Here is a 23,988-nt window from a genome sequence, read left to right on the forward strand (position 1 = left end):
ACAGAGGAATTAGACGGCACAGAGGATTGGGAGGTTTTAATTACACCTAAAAGCTATTTGCCAACCGCAATGTTATGATCATGAAGAAGAAGGAGGAACGATTAGTTCCGCCCGTGTTTCAGTGGGACAACATTACGCGTGACACACAACATACACTGACATGTACAAGAAAACCTTGTCCATGGCTTTCTTCAAACGCCGAATTTGGTTTGCATTTTCTAATGTGATTAACGCTGATAATTAAAATGACCGGGTTGTTTTATCGAGATTAAAGTACGTTGATATTCGCGTTAGTCGAAGAATATTCCTCCGAGGACAAATTAGCATAAACTGCTAGTTACCAGGCCACTACACCCGTCACCAAAATAAACTACGAGAGTTAAAGGTGATATTCACAGTTAGAAATATAAAGTGGCTACACGACAGGTTGGTTTGTTTGATTATTTAAATGAAATAACGTTTATGTTTTGAATTGAAGCAGAACTAACGTTACTGAAATATGTCGATTAAAGACTTAAACCTGCAAGGAACGTCTCTTCTGGAGAACAAAAGGGAAAAGCAGCAGGAGTTGGACAACAACATGGCAGTAGGTGTCAAATCAGGACCTTCCTCAAGAAGATTAAATATATTATTATCTGTATTTATCACACCTTTAATCATTTTTTCAACTATATTTATACCAGGATGCCTGCTACAAATATTGATCGACATGTCATCTGAGGAGCAAACCTCTCAAGGTTCTTCCTGCACCTCCTCTTCCTCCTTACCTCCCCCTGCCTGCCACTTCATTGGGAAGAAGGAGGACATTATAAAGGATGGATGTGTGACCAAGTTAGTGAATGGATGCAGAGATGTCGCGGTCCTGCACCACCAGGGGCAGCTTCACGCAATGGACACGCGCTGCTACCGTAAGCTCTTCTCCTGCATCGTTTGTGTCGATAGAATGCCTCGGGGTATCCGTAGTGAATATGTTTTCCATTCTAAGAGGGGTTTTTTTAATGTGAAATTTTCTATAATATCATCATAATCATGTTTCTCAATAATGACACTTGATTTTCCACTAACAGATGCAGGTGGACCTTTACAGTATGGAGACATTGAGGTAAATTGTGTACTATTTTCTCTGAATATTGTGAAATAGCAGTGGTATCACTGCAATACAGCAGATACAAATATATATCAGCTATAGTATCTGAAAATACTACATAGTCACCGCCATGTTGTGTGCACATCAGGAGTTTAATGGGCTGCTGTGCATCGTGTGTCCGTGGCACAAGTACAAGATCACACTGGCAGAAGGGGAAGGCCTTTACCAAGCTGTGGACGATCCGACAGCCAAACCTCTCAGAACATATTGGCGCTCTAAAGGTGTCAAACAGAGGATTCACAAGGTCACCGAGGTCAATGGGGATGTGTATGTTACACTGAACAATTCCAGCGAGGCCATCGAATCAGATGTCTATCAAACTGAGGAATACAGGGCCCTCGTATACAAGAGGCAGTCACGACCCAGGTCCAAGGAATAGACACCCAAGGATTCCTTAGGCTCGTTTGAATATTCATCAGAAATACTCAAAAGCAGAATTTGGGATATTTTGTTGTCTTTCACTTGAAAACACAAACATGTACTTGATTGGTTGATCGGTGAGCTCCGGAACCCGAAAGCCGCTTTGAGTCATTTAAGACAAAGAAGGAAAGTCGATATATATATTTTTTTAAATGTGTGAGTGATTGAAGTGGAAGATCCACCTCCGACATTTGAACTATAGATGCTGGATGTGTAGAATTTCCTCCTAAACCTTTACAAACAAGCACAACTTGATTTAGAAGTGTTCTAGGATTGGCTATCAAATATAATGTGTACTGCAAATACAAAATGCCCCCGGATAAGCGGTGGGAGACGGATGGACTAAAGATGTGACAAATGTCCAGAGTAGTTCCCCTCCAGCAACAGCAGGTGGCGCTATAAGTCAATTTAAATATTGATGGATATTATCAGTGCGGAACCTCAGAAGCTGGAAACACAATTACATGCATCTGTTATTGTGTTTAGTCAGTTCTGTAGTTCGCTACTATAGTGTGTTTAATTACACACCATCTGTCTTTGCACTAAATACAAATGACCTTCATCCTTATTGCTTATTCGATTATGTTTAAATGATGCAACGTGCACCTCTACAATAAAACCCACCGGTGGCTGGCTGCCCTGACGTGCCTCCAACTTCTGACTTGTTCTTTTGTGTTCACAAAGAGTTCTTTGTTTATTTGTGAAGCTTGGCGTCAGAAAAACATGATGCATTTGTTATGAGTTTGCAAAAAAGAAAAGGTACAAGGATATTTGTGAAATGCGTTGTTTGTTTTTGAAATGAGTTCCTTGAGGATGTGTATTGTTTTTGTGTATGTACACTGTTTAATAGGCCACTTTTTCTTATTGTGATGGACATTATTTCAGTGAGACTGGAAAGTGGATTTACTCATACAAGTATCGAAATGTCTTATATTTTGAACTTAACCTGATTCTGCACATTTTCAAGACCGAATCGGGGCTGCAAGCAGAACTGTGTGGTCTCTCCAAATATTTATGAAAAAAAAAATCAGGAATATTGCTTTTAGGAAAACACTCCAGTTCAGGAGTAGCATTAAAGTCATCGGTGTCTCTGTTGGCCTGGATAAATTATGCAGATAGATAGATAGATAAGCTTTTATTGTCATTGTCATCACAGTACAAGTACAGTGCAACAACGATACAACTTCGATGAGTGAGCATCGAGCCGCAGCAATAAATCACGCCGCCACACAACTTTTTTCTTCAATTGTTTTTATTTATTTATTTTGTAGGAATGATACAGAGAAAAGATAAAATAATATAAAGAAAGGAACCAACACGTAAGCCATTCTGAAACTACTGAGCATGACAAGTAAAGAGCACGTTTCTATCCAAAATGTCAGATTTGTTATAGTTGCACTATTTATTAAACAATTATCACCACTACTACATAGAAAAACAGCACAGACATGAAATCTATCAGTTTTAATTCCAGCACAGCAAATAGAAATGTTCACATCATTTACGTAAGTTTTGGTATCAGGCTATAAAAATGTTGCATTAGTGAAAATAGTTTAAGCTGGCAAAATATATCATTTCAGAACAAAGAGACAAAATGCTTTTTTTTTTAAATTAAAAGTAATCACAGGCCCATGTCATTGCATTATATTAAGTTGTCAGCACTCTGGCTGCACAAGAGGTAAGAAATAATAATATTGTTGAGTTCAGGCTCCAGAATAGTCCCTCTGAAATGTTTAAGGGTGAAGTTACATGGAACTGGAAATACTAAAATACTGCAGAGTGAAGAACTTTTCACAAGTTAACATGTTGGTAATATTTTCATGTTGAATAAAAACAACCATGACGTGAGAATCGATATGGCTCAAGAATACAGGAAACACACATACGGTTTGAGAGATGTTTAAATTCCAGGGTTTAGTAAGTTCACTTTATTTTGTTCTGATTTGCCTCCCCCGGCACAAGATGACAAACCGTACAAATGTATTCGTTAAAAGGATCGCCCAAAGTTACTTTGGCACACCCAAAGTTGAAATCCTGATTTTGCGCTTGCCCAAAATCTTCGTCAGCATTCTCTTCACCTTGGGATGAGCACACATTGGCTTTTTCTTGTCCTTGATATGCAGTCTGGAACCACAAGGGAAGCATAAATATATTCTTTATGTACTGCACTCATGCTTATCCTTGATTTTATACAATATGTAGACACTAAGAAAAATGCAGCATTTGAGGACTACAAAATTACCCATCATTCAATTCACTGTCGACCTTTATTACTCACATCAGTGCAGGGATGTCACAGGCTCCTGTGATCTGCTGTACATCGAATCTTCGAACCTTAAACAATACTTGAGGTGGGATGTACCTTTTTGTTGTGATGCAACATTTTGGGATTCCAGCTGTAAAGTTGGATGAATATCAATGAAAATAATTATGTTAATATCAATAAAATGAATAAAATGTGAAAAAATTAATCTACAGATTAAGAAGAGACGTTTTTGCAGATTGGGAAATGTTCCCATCATTGCCGTATAGATCGTTCAACATTTTATTGTATATCACTTGATTTCTGGGTTTGGATTTTTTGATGATCAAATGCCATGAGATTCTGAAGTTGAACATCAAAGTTTAATACCAAACAGAACAGGTTTTGACGTGCAGCATTACGACTCCAGGGTGACATGAACTTTCCAAGTTAGATTGTGAACATAAATATATACTATCACTTCCATTTGCACCATCCAGACAAAGCGGTTCTCAGCAGCCCACACCTCTCATCAAATATCTAAATGTAAAAATGCATCATGATCGTTACCTTCTGTTGGTGTGATGGTGAGCGCACAAAGGCAGACAACCACGATGGCAACTTTAAGATCCATGATGGCAGAATGACGGGAGGAACCGTGCCCCTGCTTGTTTAATACTGCTATTGAGGGTGCGCGCGCACACACACACACACACGTGCACCCACACATTCACATAAAAGTTAAAAAAACAAGTTAGTTTCATATTGATCTCGTTTTTTTCTTCTTCTCAAAATGCTGTGTCTGTAGAACGAGGTTGACATGCTGTCAGGGGCAGGCCTCAACGGGTTTCATAACCTTTTCACGGAATGCCATTTGATTGATGGGCACAGAACAAAACACCCAGAGGCATGAAACAGTATACATAAGGGTTATTGTTTAACAAAAACTATATCATCAAAAGCAGTCTGCAAAACCAAGGTCATATGTAAACATAATCAAGGTCAAATGTCAGATTGAGTGAACAGGCGGGTCAAGAACCTCCGTAAAAAGAAAGAAAAAACAAGACAAAGCACATTTTCATTTATAGTCTTGACATGAATATATTTGTATATAGTATGTGAGCAGCACATCCCTGCGTAATAATGATTTCTTGATGAAAAATAATCCATTACAATTCAGTAACAATCATAGAATTCTTCAACCAGAGGATCTGAGTTTATGAAAGACCATATTAAAAGATGGCAGGTGTAGATAAGGGCTTAATGGATATATGGTAAATAAATCCATGTTAACAATGCAATAAGACGTTATACTGCAGCGCCTGCTGTTCACCAGGAACGACAACACTAAACAGTCAGTGTGTGCTCAGGTGCAGCTTTCATTTACTTCTCTTCTTGTGCAATCGAGCTGAGAAACTAAAAAAAAAACATTGATCTGTCACTCAGGGTAATTTATCGGATAACACAAATAACAGATTGACTTCCTGGATGCATTTTACTCATGGGAAAGTTGGTGATGTCGCAACAGTTACAACAGTCAAATTGTAACAATCAGCATTTGGCTTGGTTCACATTTTTGAGTAGGCAATAAAAGAAAGAAAGACAGAATTGATGAACAGAGTATTTTCAAAACATGGGCAATTCCAGACAAACAAGTAAATGAAGTTCTATTTATCCGCCTTGAGTTGCTGAAGCCTATCCCAGCTGACTACAGGCGAGAGTCCGCGTGCACCCCGGACGTGTCGCCAGCGCAGCGAGGGGCAATTCAAAATGATATTACCATGGCAATATTTTGAGTTAGTTCCCAAAATAAATCTGTTTTTAAATGTTTACATTATTTGAGGTTGTGAACTTAAAAGATTTAAAGTAATCAGTTGGACGAAATCATCACATCTTGAAAACAAGAACATTTTCTACTTTATTCAACGTTTTCTCTCTTTACTCCTCCTCCTCTAATTCTTCTTCAAGCTACATCAACTTTGGCCATTGTACTAAAAAACCATGCTGAGGAACCTGAGCTGCCTGATGGAGGTTTGGGTTCTACTGCGTTTACTGATACAAACTACACACACGTTGAGTATCGTCTTTAGACACTGAGAGTGTCGTCATTTCCACAATACGGTTTGGGATTTTAAACCAGGTGATCTTGATCAAGCGGTACTTTCCAGATTTCTAATCTCCCTCAGTCAACACATTTATTCATTCATTTTTGGTGACTGCTTTGTCGGGATGAGAGTGGGCGGGGCTGGAGTTGATCCTGCAGGCTGTAGGTGAGGTAACGCCGTGGAAAAGCTGTTGATTGGCTGATACACCGCCCATCAGCTCACTCCACTGTTACGATGTCGACACATTACAACTGCTAAGAGTACTAAAAGTACTACTTAAGGTTCATTTTTTGCTTGTCTGTCTTTCTGTCTGTCATACCTGGCAGGTATTTCTTTTAAATCATTTGAATAAACTGAACACAAGAATGCATGGCCGAAATGAAAACCTGCTTACAAGCAGATAAAATAAAACACATTCTGTTCAAAGCTGCACCTCTGGCAACAACATGTGGAACCTTGACTCACAAGATTTATCAGTGAATTATTTGTTATGGTATACTGTCATCACGTTCAGTCTTTAATGACAATTGACTGAGATTTTTTTATTTTGGCAATAATGGATTCTCTATTTCTCTCTTTCTCAACCGCTTATCCAGATCCGGGTCGCAGGGACAGCAGACGATTCTGTATTTTTCCTCCTCTTTTCAATATATAATAAACCTTTTACCACATAATAACTATTTGCTCTCCAATTATCAGTCAGTGCTTTTATTTACACGGTTTCTGTTGTAACTCTTGTGTTTTATTTTATTTTTAAACTCTGAGGCATGTTATAGCCCCACAAATAGAATAACATTTTGTCCACAGTATGCACAATAATTAACATGAAATCTATTGTTAAAACTCCCATTATCTTGAGACCTCTTAGAATTAAATCACTTAAATATGACTAAAGATGAAAAATGTACCATTCTGTCCTTGATGCAAACACAATTGGAGGTTTAGACAGAATATCATTTGACTTGGAATTTTATTGGTTCAGGGTTCAAATCTCCAGGTTCATAGTGGATCATGGAGGCTCTTCGTTCTGCGTCTCCTCCGAAGGTAATGGTGTCAGTACTCTGTCTGCCCCCTGGTGGCCACATGCAGCAGGCGCAGCAGCATCTCCGCAGGTGAGCGCCTTGCCGAGCTGTCAGGTGGTTCTGAGGCCTCCGTCTCCCCCAGGCAGTCAGAGTCGGCTGCACAGCTCTCTGTTGAAGAGATAGGGAAAGGAGACCAATCTTATTCACACTATTACTATAGAACAATGACCAACATGAAAAATAATCAAAACATAGTCAGTTTTAGCTGCTTTTTTGGGGGGCAACCCCCCCCCCCCCAAATTTAGTAGGCCCCCCAAATGACATGAAATGAAATGTGTTTCTACTCCAAACAGAATCAGAGCTATCCTCTATATCGGGAGAGTTAAAAATACGTCACACCACCCTGGCAGACTAAATAAAACTCACCCACACTCAGAAAAGAGAAGAAAAGCAATCCGAAATAGTGCTTTATGCCTGTCCTGTAACCACAGGTGAGTATTAAATGTCTCATCTTGTAAGGCAGCACTCACTGGTGACAGTTCTTAGGTCGGAGCGCAAAGGCTCATGGTCAAAGTGATGTTTTACTGTGTTCGTTTTCTAAGTGTCGGCGTTCTAAGCATATCGTACCTGAGTCACAGCAGATTCCTGTAGCAGCACAGTGTCCTCCCTCTGTTCCACAGGGTTTTCCTCCTGCTTGGCAAGGGGTGAGCAAATGGTTCTCCCCCATGCAGTGAGCTGCTTCTGGGGATCCCATAAGGCAGCCAATCCCTTCCCCACAGCAGATGCTGGGGCCAAAGCAGCGGCCCTTATTTCTGGGGCCACAAGACATGCACTGTAGGAGAAAGAGAGAGATTTAAGCATTAGTTAGGTGCTGCTACAAATCACATTATTTATGAAAATAAATCTGATTTTAATTTTGGCATAGTCCAGTTTTACACTGTTTTCATTCTAACATGCACCACATAAATAATTATTCTTTTTAATTATTTCACTCACATTTCAAAATTTTTAAAAAAAAGAGCTGAAAGAAAAATTCTTAAATACTGGCCAGCAATTGGTTGCAAAATTTATTATAAAAAAATGTACCTTATAGTTTATGTAACATGTTTACATGTGTTTATAGAAAACAACCCTATAAGTAAATGTCTCCAATGCTTTATTCTTAAATGAACCTATATTCAATCAGACATTATCCATACATACATTTTATACTTGGATGTTTGTATACCTGTAATTTCACAATTACTTCTTAATTCATTAACAGCATGCTTAGAGCTTCCAAAGGGAAAACAAATAGATAAATGTTAGCAGACTTAAATTTCCCAAAAAGAAAGCAGTTAAAATTCCCCACCTGTCTGATCTCACTTTCCGACAGCGCTCGTTTCCCTCCTCGGGGACAGTTCTGGATGTAACAGGCGGATGAGAGGACGATGAGTCCCAGGACGCACAGGAGCACCGAGGAGTGAGGCATCGCTGCTGGCGTGGATGAGCGCCTGTCTTCCAGTCAACTCCTCTTATAGACAGATGTAACCCGACCAAAAGGGATTGACACTTGAATCTGACGTCACTGTCGTAGCCGTTCTCATTTCCACACGCACGCGCACCTGAAGGCCATCTGTGTGGGTGTGCAGTTTGCCTGAGGGGTCGCAGCAGATGTGGCTCTGAATCAGATGCGTGCCATCTAACAAATTTAAGCAACAACACTGGAAGCGAGCAAGTCCTTTTCTGTATTCATGATTGACCTTCATTCAATTTGTAAAAAAAAAAAAAAAAGTGGCACAATGTGAACAACTAAGGGGATTTGTGCATAATTAATTACATTTACTGCAATAACCGCCCTGATGGAGGACAAGAGATGATCATGAACAATGCAGCTGTCAAGCCAATTGCTGTCCATCACTGCAGGACACATTTTAACTTACTTAGAAGAAGCCTAGCACCATGACAACCTTGAGGTTACACCAATTATCCCCCTAATGTGATTAAAGTCCATTAAAGAGCACAAGATTAGCATCTCAAATAAACATAAATACCCCGGGCTCCATTCGGTGTCTCGTTGCATGCTCAGTGTTGCATCTGCCTTATTAGCTGCTGACGCTGCGTAACAGGTCAGGGATGGATGTCAAAAACTGAACATCAGAAGCAGGAGGAATGAAGGAGTCCTTTAATTAGCATCCAAACAGTCAAGCAAGACTAAATGTATCAATGTACCCTTGACTAATATAAAATAAAAATATCTGATCAGAAAAAAAAGTCCAGATAATTAATCATCTTGAAACATTATTTTCAAGGTAAATTCAGTTTGAAAGTGAATTTTACATTTCTGACTAAATCAGAATGAGTTTTTACATCAAAACAAAAGCCTCTGACAAATCCGTGATCATCGACACATTTGGGTCTGAAAGAAAAATGTTGATGTCTCCATTCCACACGCAGAACAAGCGATTTCAAATCTTGTATCGCCGAGCGGATACAGGATCACGACCTCGGTTAAGCCTAATGTTCTCCTGGAAACCAAGAATCCAACATAGAAATTATGTAGTTTGTGACTGCAAAGCTCAACAGTTTGTCTCGACTTTGGTCTGTTTATCCCTTCGAGGCACACAATATGATAATTATGAAACGCAATTAGGATTAAGAGTTGAGCTGAATAAAATTAATTAGAATTTAGCGCAACTCTGGAGGAGCAGCCGCTGCTATAGGAAAGACCACATACAGAATAGAATGGGAGACGGTGGTCAAACAGAAACTAGCGCTGCTTCAGCTTTTAATACAGTCTGATAAAGATTTGCCTTTTCACCACAGCAAAAATAACTTTAAGGTAACAAGTTTATAAGTTTGGCGGCATTTACTTACTTAAACCAACCTATCCTACAAAAAAAGAAAAAAGAAACGCTATAAATGGAGTGAAGAAGGAAGACGCTGTGCTTGCGTCCGTCTGTTTATTCACAATGACCGAACAGCCTTGGTCAAACTCAATTTCCACTTTAATTCTGCTTCTCTTGCTCCAAGTCCAGACCCGACTCCTTCCTTTGTACATTCCCAACGCATTCAGGGGCTGTACTACAAGCACCAAGGTCGACAGAACCAAGCTCAATCAAAGGATAACACACGGAGAGGGGGGGGGGGGGCGCATGCAATTTTTCAACCACTCTTTTTTGGAGTAAAGGTTTTTGCACACCTTTTCTATGAGAGCAAGAACAGAGGAGTCAATCATGTTATTTTGTCAGGAGGCTCAAGAAAATTCAATTGAATATTCCCACCTAGACTTGTAAATTATCTAAATAAGAAAGAAAGAACAAAAATATTACAAAAGATACAAATGTAAATGAGGAATGAATAATGAAGGGATTTATTATACGATTAATCCAACAATCATCAGAGTGCGGTGCATCTGTGGCAAAATTCTGCGTATCAAAGGAGCGGATGGAGTTAGCATGAAACCAAACAAAAGGCTAATCAATATAATCCATGTGGGATTCATGCACTTGTGCGGGTTCTTTTTCTTTCCATCTTCACCTTGAGAGTAGTTCTCGTTGGTTCACAGGATTTAAAGACATTGATCAAGCCCCTGGCGACGTCACTCAGTGATGCACACGCATGATGTCACCGCGCGGCGTAGCACATTGGCAGGCGGGACACGAGACGCGATTGGACGCCGACATCGTGACGGAGCTCAGCGGCTGAGATTCTCTCTGCAGGCAGCAACGGCAGAGCAGATGAGCACAGGCCAGGCGGTAAATGGACGTCGTAGATTTAGAGTAGATGGAGAGTGAACAGAAACACGACGAGCACCTCTTCTCACCTGGCAAACAAATGAGTCACACATTTAATGGTTTTATATTATCGTAATTTAACAATCTGAATGAATATTCATTTTTAACATTAGAGACCAAAAGAACAAAAAAATACTTTTACAGTCACTGCGACATAAATTTGAGGTTTTCAGAATAATTCAGGAATTTATTTGTATGTTTTATAAATTTGATCTTCACCCATTTCTCAAGTTTAGCCACTGAATGAGAAAGGAAAAAAAAGTTATCTTTCAACAGCAGTCCTGCCTTGAATAACACAACGAGGGTGCATTGGTAGAGCCGCGCTGTCTCAGAGTGGGGGGGGGGGATTTTTTATTCCCACTCAACACACATTCTTTTTCCTCACAAAGTCAGTGAAGAAATACCAGGAAGTGCATTTAAAACGGCACTTTAGTAAATCTTACCTGCTGTCTTGCCGTTCTGTGAGGTGTTCAGGGACAAGTTTGAGGTGAAGGATGGTCGGCCCTGCAAGGCAGAGAACAGGGCCCGGTCCAGGCTGGCTGATAACCGTTGTTCATGGGAGCTGCAGCTGGGGACTGAGGGGAAGAAACGTAACGAATGAACTGGGGACAAGTCAGAAGGGGAAAAATGAGATACATTCTGGGAGCCCGGGAGCACCTTCAGTATCATGCTCCGAGGAAACGGCGTCATTTCTCGCTCTTTTTGCTTGAAGTCTTGGCTCCTTCTCAACTGCCAACCCTTCTGTTGATTCACCGCCTTGATCGACAATGTCTTTTCTCTTTAAACGTGATTCGAGGTCTGTAGCAAAATGCCGAGGGTAGGAGGTGCGATTCCTACTTTCTGATTGTGACAAAGCAGAACTTTCTCTTTGTGCAGTTTGATTTGTGCTGCTGGCGCCAGCATTACACCGAATAACAGTCTCGTTCGAGCTTTTAGTCAGACATAAATAGTTCCGGGTCTGCCCATCTGCCTTCGCGGCTAAAAGCCTGGAGGATTGTGGATTCTCAGACTCCCCTCGTCTCCCCAATACCCCGTCGGTCCTCGTCATCCCTTTCTGCAGGAGGAAATGATCAATGCGGCCTTTCAGCGGAGGGTTAGGAAGAGGATTAGATGTTGAAGTAAATGGCACGCCAGTGAAGGGGTCGTTTGGGGGTCGACCCCAAGTGGCCTCTCTCTTCTGGTGTTCCTCCAGAGTGGTGTTGTCCACTGACACGCCGCTAGGCAGCAGCATGGGCAGCAGCATTATCTCCTGAGTTATTGGGTCAAGGAACTCCTCTGGGATGGAAACATTGCTGTAGCCAGAAAAAGATTCAGACGGATAGTCAACACAACTGACATCAAATCAACATCTCGTACCGTTAGGGCTCCATCGACAGTAAAGAGAATCAAAAGAAGACTGCGCTATAGACACATACCTCGGAGGCGTGTCTGCTTGCAGCTGCGGGTTTGTCTGGTCGAGAGAAGTGGCGACAGCTACAGGTGGAGGGGGGGGGAGCCGTTTCCTACTGGCCTCGTGGAGTCTTTGAATCCTGTCCACTTCCTCTGCAGTGCAGCAGCGAGCAGGTCGCCCCCACACGACTAAAGCCTTAAAGCCCAGAGCAGACGCGGCACCGCCGAACGGCATGGTCACGCGAAGCTGCGTCACGGCGCCGAGCAGACCCCGGTTCCACAGTTCCTCCCGCCAACAGTTTGGTGGCTGTGGTGGAGGCGGGGAGAGGAACGGGGGCCGGGGACTACAATTTGAATGCGTGAAACAAACTTGGGTTTCCTCCTCAAGTCTGCAACAGCCTACCAGTCTGAACACCGGTTCGGGACAACTGTCGACAGTGTGCGACTGACAATGGCCCATCTGTTGAGACTCAGTTTGAGGCTTTACACCACACTGGCAGGCCCGAATACGCCACTGGCGGCCATCGCATTGGCTAGATTCGCTGCCATGTTCTGCCTTTTCCCTCTTCTGCTCACTCCGTCGCTTCGACTGCAGCTGCGTGCGCTGCTCCCTTCGCGGAGGCACTTTGTGGCTGTGAGCAAAATGACGGGGAAGTACCCGATCACAGCTGGTGCTGACCTCCAGTCTCTTGCAAGCCTGTCCTCTGTCCATACCCCAGGGCCACAGCTCCACGTCCACCCTGCACAGCTCCACCTGGAAGTCGAACTTCAAGGTCACCTGGGAGAGAGGGGAAAAATAACGGATATTAACGAAAAGGAACAAACACATTAGTAGTGTTGGGAAAAGAGTAGGCCAGCGTTAATGCAAATATTCTGGTTCGACTCAAGAGTCCTCCAGCCTTTGGCGTGCATCTTGTAAATAATAATTAATCTTACAGTAATTGGTGGCACAATGGGTGTAGCTGCCTGGGTAATCATGAACTAAAGGTGTGTGTGTGTGTGTGTGTCACAATTTGTTCATGATTAAGGTCAGATGACTGATCTCTGTGTGTGTTCTAACTTAGCAAACATAAAGTTTTGCTTTTTTTGTGATTTGTGGCCGCTGGTTCTCTGGCCTGTGGATATTTGGTTGGACAAAAAACAACAACATATTATTTATCAAATAATATTGATTAAAATAAGAGAGGAGTGTGAAAGCAAGAACTTACCTGTACAGGCGGACGCAGGAAGTACTCCAGCTTGAAGCCCCGCTTCCTGTAAGCAGGGTCAGCTGATACAAGGTTTGTGACGTCATAGCCGTCAGCACAGAGCTGCGGATAAATGCACAGTATGTGTTGAATTCAAAATACAGGTGTGCAATAGGTCAATAAAATATCTCAAACCTTGTTGCAATGAACCGTGGTGTTGAAGTGTGGGAGACAGAGATTCACAACCATAGTCGCAACCTGCGGACAAAGAACATCATATTATTTAATATTAAGTTCACAAAAGTTAGTATATGTGTGATCCATTTGTTCGAGGCACACCGGCAAGTTGGTATCCTGTAAAAACGCTGCACTACATAATCAAAAAGCTTCACACTAATCTATATCGTTTATTTATTGGATAGCTGCTATAGCTTTTAAACACACAGTTGATTTCAGCTAGCTGGAAAACTACGTTGCTAATAATGCCGATATTTTGCGTGTCTCACAAAATTCAAAACAGCTAGCAGACTAAAGCAAAGGCACAAAAAGCTTACTTTCGTTTTCTCTTTCCCAAAGCTGATTGTTTTGATTCTAAAATATCATATTTACTAGTAAGGTAAGTTACTAGCTAATAAGTCACCATCCACAGTCCAGCCGGCACAAGTACGGTAGCCGAGGAGGGACACGCGTCACATAATGCAATTGAGAATTTCGTGATCGTCCACTGGGTGTCTTGTGATTTGTGTCAGACAGCTATTGTTTGGTGAATGAATGTAAATGTAAAAGCACTTAACTTGTTTACTTTTTTATATTGCATTGGGCTGTTGCATTATTTGTCCTGTCTTTCTCTGTGTGTGTGTGTGTGTTTGTGTGTGCGTGTGTGTGTTTGTGTGTGTGTTTGTGTGTGTGTTTGTGTGTGCGTGTGTGTGTGTTTTGGGGGTGTGAAGGTTTTTTTTCTCAGTACAGGAGACGTTTAGTCGATAATACTTGTAAGAGCAGTGTTTTTATCCTACATATATGGTAGAACATATTACCTTGTGGTTGAACGATAGGATATTATAGAAGGTCACATCGTCGGTGTGTGATAAAATATACCTTCCAATCATATTCCAATATTTGATAGACTGCAGATATTTCCTGTTTTCATTTTCTTAGGACTTTCATTGTCACAACTTAAACACAGGTCAAACGAGTGATGGGTTATTGTCATATTTTTATTAGCTCAGCTGAATTTGAACAAAGGAGTGGTTTAATCAAGGCAGAACAGTACCAATAACATAAATGCAAACAATTAATTTGAAACATGTTTAAAATCTGTTTATTTTCTCCTCTAAACAATGCAATACTGTAACTACATTTACACCTACATCAAAAGAACATCATTTTTGGACAGGGTTGCTATGATTGCACCATTATGGAAGGCCTATAGGCTATCTACACAGTTAAGAAAACATAAAGAAGAGCTCAGTTCACCGTAATATAATAACAGTAACAAAGATGATAATACTGTAATACCTCAGATAAGTTAATATTCTAGAGCAACATCTTTGCTGGCATAAACAACACATATAAAAGCCATGATATTCACATCTGGGTCTACTGTACAACAGAACTTGTGTGTAGGACACGACATAGTGCAGTTACCCCGAATGCACCTGTTGAAGTGGACTTTTCATATTCCTCTTGGTCTCTGTGTCCTATTTCAGACAGAGAAAAGTCGGGATGTGTCAGGATATTCTGACCCGTTTAACGTGTCGGTCTCACTGCGCCCGTGTCAAGCATTGATGTACAAGTTACTGTACTTAAAGCCGCTCAACACTTGTTGATCTTAATGCTTTCGCCGTCTGTATTGCCGCTAGTCCTCAATCTCATGAACTGACGCTTTTCATATATATTTATATGTATATATGTACACACTTGTGAATTCACACTCCCTTTCTCTCCCACTCACACACAGTCTTGTACAATCTACAACTAAATTAAGTATATCTTTCTAGTATATTATACATTCTTTTTTTTATTTTACTTTGGGGAAATTGACTGATTCCTTCGCTGAATGTGAAGTGAATAACACAATTGTCATAATAATTAAATTCAAATTGTGTGCTTACTGTCACATAAGTCTGGCTGTTCATAGAGAAGAAATCTGAGTCGTCGAAGCTCTCTATTGACCTCAAGTGTTCGTTTTTAGCCACCACGCACAAGCTGCGGTGAAGGTGAACCACGTTCTCCTACATATGTCATAAAACTCATATTCTCTCCGGGTTGATTATCTGCTAAACATATCTCTTTAGATCGATTTGTAGAAAATATAATCTCTGTCCATGATTGGACCTTGTGCATGATTTGACTTGAAAACTGAATTTTAAAAAAATCAGTCTGCGTGAACTTTAATATCAGTATCTGCTGGGATTCATGAGAAATAGTTCAATAGATAATAATGTTGCGTAACTGCTTTGCTGATATTGGAATTAAAGCGCAGAAAACTATTCATTTTAAATGAATTCATTTTGATTTTTTTCCCTCTGCCACCTTATCCCAGCATTAATTATTCTTTAATACATCATGGAAAGAGTGGAGTAAGGCGCTATCTGGCCAAAAATGCAAATTAACTTCACATACTCTGACTACTAATTCTACTTTACTAGTGACACAGACTTACGAGGAATAAATACCGCATAATATACTTGTTGATCATTTCTGACAATATCCCTGATTGTCTTAGTCCTTTTCTGGCATGGGAATGAAACGCCCCATGTATTAATGCCGTGATCTAAACATTGTCATTTAACATTCTGGTTTTTTTTTTGCCATCACTCTTTTCGTCAATGCTGCTGCTGCTGCTGCTGATGTAGTGATGTGAAACTCGAGAGACAGGCGCCTTAGAAAGTTGAAAAATAGTGATAATGTTAGATTTTGCACTCGAACTTTGTTGCTGTTCAGTGTCGGTAGTTGCTTTGAAAAGTAAGTATCATTTGTTTTGTACTAAAGACTACAATATTTTTCAGCTGAATGCTGAAGTCGATTTGTGTGAGCGCCTGTAGACGTGTTGAACTCGGTTCATGGAGCTGTCTCTATATCTCAGTAGATTCTATCCTCTCCAGCCGTGAGGCTCCTGCCCAGGGAGGAGCCAGCTGGTGGAGAGAGGGAGGACCCTTCTGGTCTTCACAAGGTGGGGAGATGGTGAGAGCGATGGGACCAGACATCGAGGGTGGGGGTTGAGGAGACAGAGCTGGAGGGGGTGAATTAGAAGACGTGGGAGAGGTGGTAGTGGTAACAGTGGTGGGGGTGGATGCTGCGGTTGGTTTGGCTCCCAGTTGGCTCATACGTTTTTCCAACGCTTGGTTCTTCTGCAGTGTCTCCACGTAGCTGAGCTGCAGCTGAGCCTGATATTTTAAAACCCGTTCTTTCTCATCCTGCCACGTGTGTCTCTCCTGGTCAAAGTTGAGGGCCTGGCGTTCCCGTTGCTGCCGCTCCAGGCGCAAGACACCCTGCAGCTGCTCCAGTTGCCTGCGCAAATCTCCTGCCTCATCCCAGTGACCCTCCTGGGCTCGATGTGGCTGTTGGGCCTCCTGACGTAGCTGGGCCTCTTGGCGCATTTGGGCCTCATGGCAGAGCTGGGCCTCCTGGCGCAGTTGAACCTCTTGACGCATTTGGGCTTCATGCCGGTGGTGAGCCTCCTGGCGAAGTTGCACCTCTGGTCGGAGTTGGGCATCCTGACGCATTCGGATGTCCTGCTGCATGTGGGCATCCTGACGCTGCAGTGCATCGCGCCACTGAGCTTCTTCCCGTTTCTGCCTCTCTTGCCTTTGAGCTTCCTGCCTTTGGGCTTTGGCTTCATCACTCTGAAGACTAAGCAGGGCGTCAGACGTGGGGGTGAGGGAGTTAGTCGAAGGCTCAGAGGGATTTCGTGGGCAATGTACAATTCCCCAGGGCGGCAACAGTCCTGCAGCAGCTAAGTTAGGGCTAATTACGACTTCTGCGCCTCGGCTTGCTTCATTCAAAGCCCGCTTTAAACTAAGCACCTCTGCTTCAAATACGCCCAGCTTCTCTCGAAGGATGGACACCTGCAAAAACACAAAATATGTATCCCAGTAAACATATTATATATTTTTACTGTCACTGTCTGATATGTCAGCATAGAGAAATACAGAACATTAAAACATTGTTAACATAGAAATAAACAGACAAGTTAACGGTCAAACACTCCCAGCTGTCTTTGAATACATGCTGTACAAACATGACTGCAAACATGCACGCACGTATTAGCGTGCACTCATGTGACTGCACATCTAATAGGAGCAGGGACAGAGGATGTTGTTCTTCAGGTAGTACCACTACAGGAATATCCACTTAGTCATTGTATTACACAATTCAGTTTTCTCTCAGATTCTTGCTGAGATTCTTCTTAAAACCTCAACCAAGTCCAGAGTGGTGGAAAACCCACCTCTGACAGAGTCCTCCTCAGATCGCCCTCACATTTTTCCAGCTCCATACTTTTGGTGCTGTAGGAGTCCTTCAGGCCCAGCATGACCTCCTCCCGGTCCCTCAGCTGCACATTGAGCTCCTTTAGTTGTCCTCTCAGGGCGACCATCTCTCCAGCTCGCTGGGTCACTTCAGCCTGACTTTCCCGCAGCTGCTGCTTTAGCAGGGAAATCTCTCCTGCCTTCTGACACACCTGCACGTGAACAATGAACGGGGGGGGGATTGGTGAATACCACCTATCCCACTGTCTACCCGGACATAGGCTGTTTCACATACACCCCTAGCCTCAGTACTCAAGCGCTGAGTCCGAAATGGTGACGCTCTGATAATATTTTAGTCAACAAATCAAGCACACCAACTCATATTCATATTTCACCTCCCACTTGGTCTCCTCCAGACGAGGCAAGATGTCAGCCTGCTCCTTTCTATAATCCAGACACTTTCTCTCCAGCTCCTCTCTTTGAGCCAAGAGAGCTGCCATCTCCTCCTGAAGCCGCCTCTTGTCCTGGGACAGACGGCTTATCTGGGCCTGCAGGGCAGTCTGTGAACGCTGAGCACGACGGGTAACCTGCAAAGAAAACGCACATATACGGTGCTTATATGTGTACATGTATGGCGGGAGGCGGGATACACCCAGAATGCATTGCCAGTGCATGCTTTTAACTCCCAATGTGTAACTTAGAATGCAATAAATTTAGTCACGCCTCTTTCCAGAAGGGGGTGTTGCCGGGTTTTGGCCTAGTTTTGCTCCAGTGTGAGTAAATTCAGAGCACCTGCACTGTCCCCTTCCTGGAGGAGCTGCAAAGCCTGCTATGACATCATGGTTGGCTTCAAATCCGAACTGTGCTTCACAGGAAATATTTTGTGATAGGCGAAGCAAGACAAAGAGACAATGCTTTAAAAACAAAAAAATCATGTCTAGAGCACCTGTAAAGACACCAAGGACAGGTCATTTTGTTGGGAAACCAGACAAAGGGTAATTTGTATAATTTGGGCCCTTTCATCTGGATTGACAAAATAAAATGTTTGTATTTTTTGCCCCATTTTTATATATTTTTTGGCACCGGATTCATTCATCCTGCACGTCTTCCAGTTTCACTTATTCATTATGAGTAAGGTCACCTGTTGCAAGCGTGATGCATAGTTCTGTCTCAGCTCATCCATCTGGCGCTCCCAGACACGTTGCTTCTCTTCAAACACCTGGATGATTGCTGCCTCACTTTGGTCCAGGTTTCTGCGCATATGTTGCACCTGGCAGAAAAGAGGAGGAATAATCTGTCAAAGCTGCACCTTAAATAAATAGGAAAACAGTAAATTATCAGTGCTTTCGTTGCTGTAAAGCGATTTTGTAAACACTAACATTGTTACATCAATTCCCCACAGATAAACTCAAAATCAGACATTTCTGACCTCTTGCTCTTTCTCCCATAAGCGGTCCTCGAGGTCCTGGATGATGTCATCAGAGGAGGGAGAGGGGCGGAGAGGTGCTGGGGCATCACTCAGGTGGCTCAATCTCTGATATGACGAGGTGCTCTTTCCTGAGGAAGAGCGGCCACTGTCTGAGGCGCTGAGCCCATTCTGGAAGAGAGGACGCCATCGCAACACATTAAAGACAACAGCAGTGAATTAGGTGCTCGATTATGTGCCTGTGGACGAGCGCCCTACCTGATATCCAGGTTTGTCCAACTTGTCGAGGCCTGCAGCTGCTCCAACCATACCTAACCTGTTAATGTGGCTGGTGGACGCACTGAGAGGCCCCAGGACAGCTGGGGGGCCACATCCAGACCCCAAGCCTGTGTAAGTGGGCAGGCTTGTCAGGGAATTTCTCCCCGAGTCAGACATCCCTCCCTGAACTACTTCATTACCATTTCCCCCTCCCTCACTTCTGCTGGCTCTCATTGGACTCTCCTGGTCCAGGAGCAATGCTTCTGGGACCGCTCCTGATTCTACTCCTGCTCCATCCCTGCCTCTCCTGCCTCCTCTGCTCTCGCTGAACCCTTCACCTCTTGCCTCAGCCTTGCCCTCACTCCCCGCTCCTCCTGCCTGGCCTACCAGATTCTGCATGGAGTGGAAGCTCTTGGGAACGACTGGTTTGAAAGCAGAGGGGCGAACAAGGCCTGAATTGTTCTGCATTGCCTGTGAAAGAGAGGATGGATGAAAAGATGAGGAAAAAAGGAGAGAAATGCAGTGTTTGACTATAACATAACAAAACTTGGTGCATGAATAATACATTGTACAGGTATTTGGTCTATTTCTAAATTACATAAAGCCTCCAAAATGTTATGTATTATCTATTAGAGGTTAGGGTTTAGATTATTCTCAAGTCTCTTATAATGCAATACTTAAATGTCCATGAGGTATTACTGGCTATTAGACGTATTATTCATATGCATGTGAGGCAATGCCACTGGGACAAGACTCAGAATGTAAGTGATTGGGAACAGTAATTGAATACATTTGTAAATTCAGAAAAAGGTAATCGGCTGTTTCGACAATCTTAGATAGCCAAGTAAAGTGGGTGTTTGTTTTACTGTCCCTCCACCAGCTCAGTAAGTTAATATTGATCTGACAAATTGCCCATTGGATTTGTCTCACTTTGTGTATTAGTTCCATGTTGAGTATACACTGAAAGGCGGCAGGCATGGTTATGGCAAACAATACCTCTTTCAATGTGTCTGTAGATTCTGTATTCAGTGGCGCTAAACGTTTTTCTGCTTGTGAAACCTTGCCACAGGCTGCATATCTATTGATGATCCTCAACTCCAGTACTTAGTCTTGAGGTACCTGCTCCAGCTTCCCCGACACCGGCAGGATCTTGGGTGGGTTGTGGTTCGGAGGGTTCTGGCTGCCTGGATTGTTGTCGCCCTCAGCTCTGTTGGCTGCCACCTCTCTGTGATGATGTTGGTTCATCCCAACACCAGTCTTCTCGTTTACAGCTCGGCCCACAACGTTCCCGCAAGCATCTAAACCGGCAGCCTTGATTTCTCTCTCTCTCTCTCTTTCCTTTCTCTCATTCTCCAACCTCTCCCTTTCCCTCTCCCTCTCACGCTCCCTCTCTCTTTCGATCTTCTCCCTTTCAATTCTCTCTCGTTCTCTCTCTCTGGCTCGCTCCCTCTCCCTCTCTCGCTCCCGTTCCAGTCTCTCCCTCTCCACTCGTTCCCGCTCCCTCTCCCGGTTTCGCTCCCTCTCTCGCTCCCTCTCTAACCTCTCTCGGTCCCAGTCCCGGTCCCGGTCCCTGTCTCTTCCCCTCTCGCGTTGCCTCTCCCACTCTCTCTCCCGCCTGCTTGCTCCGTTGCCACCCTCTAACTGGTTGTTGTTGGCCGGGGCCGCCATGGTACTTTCAGTGTTAGTGGATGAGGCTGTTTCAGTGGGCCGGTCAGTCCCGGTGCAAGTTCCAGTCCCGACACTAACGCTCCCTCGTTCATCGCTGGAGGCCGTCCCATCAGATATAGTTGCGGGGGGGCGGGGCAGCCGCTCTGCACTGTAGCTGCGGTCGGCAGGGCAACGTCGAGAGAGAGGTGGGGCCCTGGGCAGGGTGGTCCTTGTACCCACAGACTTCATGGCAAATTCCTGCTCTCCTGCCACCCCACTGCCAACACTGCCCATAGCGGGGGGTCAAAGGTCAGGGACTAGAGGTTAGGAGTTAAGATTGAAGAGGGTCACAGATACATTTGGAAGTGTGGATCATCACAACCTAATGCAAGGTAGTGGGAGCACACACACACACACACACACTAGAGGCACACAGAAAACAACAGGTGTTACACAACATGGAATTTACATAATGGTAATAATAGTGCAAAATAGATTCCAACCCACATTTAGGGAGTGCTTTTCCACTCACATGGTAAAAATGAACAATTATGTGTAGAATGAGGGTATAAATTAATTGTATAAATATAACTTTTCCTTTGGTTTAGTGATGAGTTCATGATGCCGCTTTCTGTTAATGGTATTTGTTTATTATGTATACACCAGGAGAATTTATACAGATAAGAGTGAGTTATTCTTTGCAAAAAAAAGTTCCTAGTTGCCAATATACATTAAATATAATCTGATAAATCACAATTTCATAAGGGTGATCAATGATTACTGTTGTTAAAAATATTCGATGAAGCTTGTGCTAATTTTCGTGGCAGCTGTCTGTAGTGCCGCTAAATTGCTTCAATCCCCCCCCCCCCTTTTCGGTTCATCAAGGTTAGAAAGCCTTTGAAGTTCTTTGTCTCTGTCTCATTGAAAACTGAACTGGAATAAAACTCATTCATTCATAAATTGTTCAGTGTTCTATAAGGCTGAATCGCCAACTGGGCAGTTTCCGCAGCAAACCGTGTGTAACTTATTTTGTGGCAATTTAATTGGCACCTGCTTGACATTACATAGTTGAACTATAGATTACCTGAGTTGTAGTGCACAATGACTTTCCAACAAACACAGGTCTTAGAATAAAAGAAACTCTTCTTTTGCCCAAAATCCACCACAAAATAAAACTGTCCCCTCCCCAGTGACAAAATCCAGTGACAACATTTTGAGATTTTTTTAAATAACTAACTAAATAAACAAACTTAAAGACTAGTAATTAAGCATTCACGTGCAATTACATACCAATATCAAATGAATCCATCATATGAGAGCATACAGACAGATAGGTAGATGATAGATAGATAGATAGATAGATAGATGACAGATAGATAGATAGATGACAGATAGATAGATGATAGATAGATAGATAGATAGATAGATAGATGACAGATAGATAGATGATAGATAGATAGATAGATAGAGAGATAGAGAGATAGAGAGATAGATAGATAGATAGATAGATAGATAGATAGATAGATAGATAGATAGATAGATAGATAGATAGATAGATGATAGATAGATGATAGATAGATAGATGATAGATAGATGATAGATAGATAGATAGATAGATAGATAGATAGATAGATAGATAGATAGATAGATAAATAAATAGATGGATAGATAGGTAGATGATAGATAGATAGATAGATAGATGATAGATAGATGGATGATAGATAGATAGATGATAGATAGATAGATAGATAGATAGATAGATAGATAGATAGATAGATAGATAGATAGATGATAGATAGATAGATAGATAGATAGATAGATAGATAGATAGATAGATAGATAGATAGATAGATAGATAGATAGATAGATAGATAGATAAATAAATAGATGGATAGATAGATAGATGATAGATAGATAGATAGATAGATAGATAGATAGATAGATAGATAGATAGATAGATAGATAGATAGATAGATGATAGATAGATAGATAGATAGATAGATAGATAGATAGATAGATAGATAGATAGATAGATAGATAGATAGATAGATAGATAGATAGATAGATAGATAGATATAGATAGTACATGTCCCTTCTCAGTCCATTTACTAGAGGTTTACTTCCACTCCGGTGACTAGTAGTAGTAGTAAAATTCACTGCATCTCTATCTGCTGCGCTGCCCCCCCTCACGACCCCCCCCGCCCCCCTCTCTCCTTTTTTCACTGCATCCCTGGGCGGAAAGGGCGGCTTTAGCAGCATCCGCATAAAGCCCTGCATCGACCGCGCTCCGAAACAATTCCCCGCTCGGTCCGTGACGACAAACAAACGCACGAACCGGAATATTAAAAACAGAATACATCTCGACAAATAAACACCGCATCATTGACACTGACGCGGTAGCTTCGATTTACCGATGGAGGCATCCTGGCGGTCCATCATCAAAGGGTGTTTGAGGCTCGGCGCTTTGTCCGTCGCAATAAATGCATTTGTCACAAGATCGCAGCGTCAGTCCGGGCCGGCTGGGCGCTGACCTACAGCGCGACGTTACCGGGGATCGGTAACGCCAGGGACGCTGCCTCCGACCGCTGTCAGCGTCGGATGCTGATGATGGAGTCGGTCGGTTGATACGCGCATCAGCTGAGAGACACACACCCACCTCTGGGCCCGCCCCTCCAGCTGCGTGATACAACCCCCCCCCCGGGGAGCAGCCCTCAAGTCATAGAGTCCCCAAGATGGATGGATGGATGGATGAGACTTTGAATGCTATTGTTGCATTCCCAGAATTTTTTGGGGTGTTTTTATTTATTTATTTATTCTACGACAGGTAAATAATAACAAACACTGTACAAATATTTGGTTTCAAATGCCATGTTCCATTTTGCAGTTTTTTCTTGGCTTTCCAA

The 23,988-nt window shown here is 42.6% G+C and overlaps 5 protein-coding genes across 6 annotated transcripts; 1 reads left to right on the forward strand and 4 right to left on the reverse strand.

Moving 5' to 3' along the window:
- Window positions 1-827: 827 nt before the first annotated feature.
- On the forward strand, window positions 828-2,209 carry LOC137893168 (Rieske domain-containing protein). Its single transcript, XM_068738614.1, has 3 exons — window positions 828-908; window positions 1,068-1,102; window positions 1,236-2,209. Exons 1-3 carry the CDS (start codon window positions 890-892, stop codon window positions 1,524-1,526), a joined length of 345 nt encoding a protein of 114 aa, XP_068594715.1. The 5' UTR covers window positions 828-889; the 3' UTR covers window positions 1,527-2,209.
- A 1,341-nt stretch (window positions 2,210-3,550) lies between these two features.
- Window positions 3,551-4,478, reverse strand: ccl27a (chemokine (C-C motif) ligand 27a). Its single transcript, XM_068738511.1, has 3 exons — window positions 4,380-4,478; window positions 3,846-3,963; window positions 3,551-3,691 (listed from the first exon to the last, which is right to left on the reverse strand). The coding sequence occupies exons 1-3, from the start codon at window positions 4,441-4,443 to the stop codon at window positions 3,574-3,576; spliced, it is 300 nt and encodes a 99-aa protein (XP_068594612.1). The 5' UTR covers window positions 4,444-4,478; the 3' UTR covers window positions 3,551-3,573.
- Window positions 4,479-6,967: 2,489 nt separating this feature from the next.
- Window positions 6,968-8,407, reverse strand: avp (arginine vasopressin). Its single transcript, XM_068760641.1, has 3 exons — window positions 8,288-8,407; window positions 7,564-7,768; window positions 6,968-7,104 (listed from the first exon to the last, which is right to left on the reverse strand). The coding sequence occupies exons 1-3, from the start codon at window positions 8,405-8,407 to the stop codon at window positions 6,968-6,970; spliced, it is 462 nt and encodes a 153-aa protein (XP_068616742.1).
- Window positions 8,408-10,322: 1,915 nt separating this feature from the next.
- ubox5 (U-box domain containing 5) lies at window positions 10,323-13,537 on the reverse strand. Of its 2 annotated transcripts, XM_068738735.1 has the most exons (6): window positions 13,484-13,537; window positions 13,310-13,411; window positions 12,128-12,879; window positions 11,388-12,004; window positions 11,156-11,287; window positions 10,323-10,741 (listed from the first exon to the last, which is right to left on the reverse strand). In XM_068738735.1, the coding sequence occupies exons 1-6, from the start codon at window positions 13,535-13,537 to the stop codon at window positions 10,521-10,523; spliced, it is 1,878 nt and encodes a 625-aa protein (XP_068594836.1). In that variant the 3' UTR covers window positions 10,323-10,520. The 2 variants fall into 2 exon arrangements, 1 of the variants encoding a protein (XP_068594836.1); XR_011105441.1 differs by lacking the exons at window positions 10,323-10,741; window positions 12,128-12,879; window positions 13,310-13,411; window positions 13,484-13,537 and having other exon boundaries at window positions 11,157-11,287; window positions 11,370-11,498.
- A 2,825-nt stretch (window positions 13,538-16,362) lies between these two features.
- On the reverse strand, window positions 16,363-21,379 carry lzts3b (leucine zipper, putative tumor suppressor family member 3b). Its single transcript, XM_068760830.1, has 9 exons — window positions 20,558-21,379; window positions 19,801-19,900; window positions 19,439-19,749; window positions 19,184-19,351; window positions 18,896-19,024; window positions 18,150-18,341; window positions 17,736-17,966; window positions 17,104-17,355; window positions 16,363-16,815 (listed from the first exon to the last, which is right to left on the reverse strand). Exons 1-9 carry the CDS (start codon window positions 21,377-21,379, stop codon window positions 16,363-16,365), a joined length of 2,658 nt encoding a protein of 885 aa, XP_068616931.1.
- Between the last annotated feature and the right edge of the window lie 2,609 nt (window positions 21,380-23,988).

The sequence above is a fragment of the Brachionichthys hirsutus genome, chromosome 4 (genome assembly GCF_040956055.1).
Source record: "Brachionichthys hirsutus isolate HB-005 chromosome 4, CSIRO-AGI_Bhir_v1, whole genome shotgun sequence".
NCBI classification, from domain to species: Eukaryota; Metazoa; Chordata; class Actinopteri; order Lophiiformes; family Brachionichthyidae; genus Brachionichthys; species Brachionichthys hirsutus.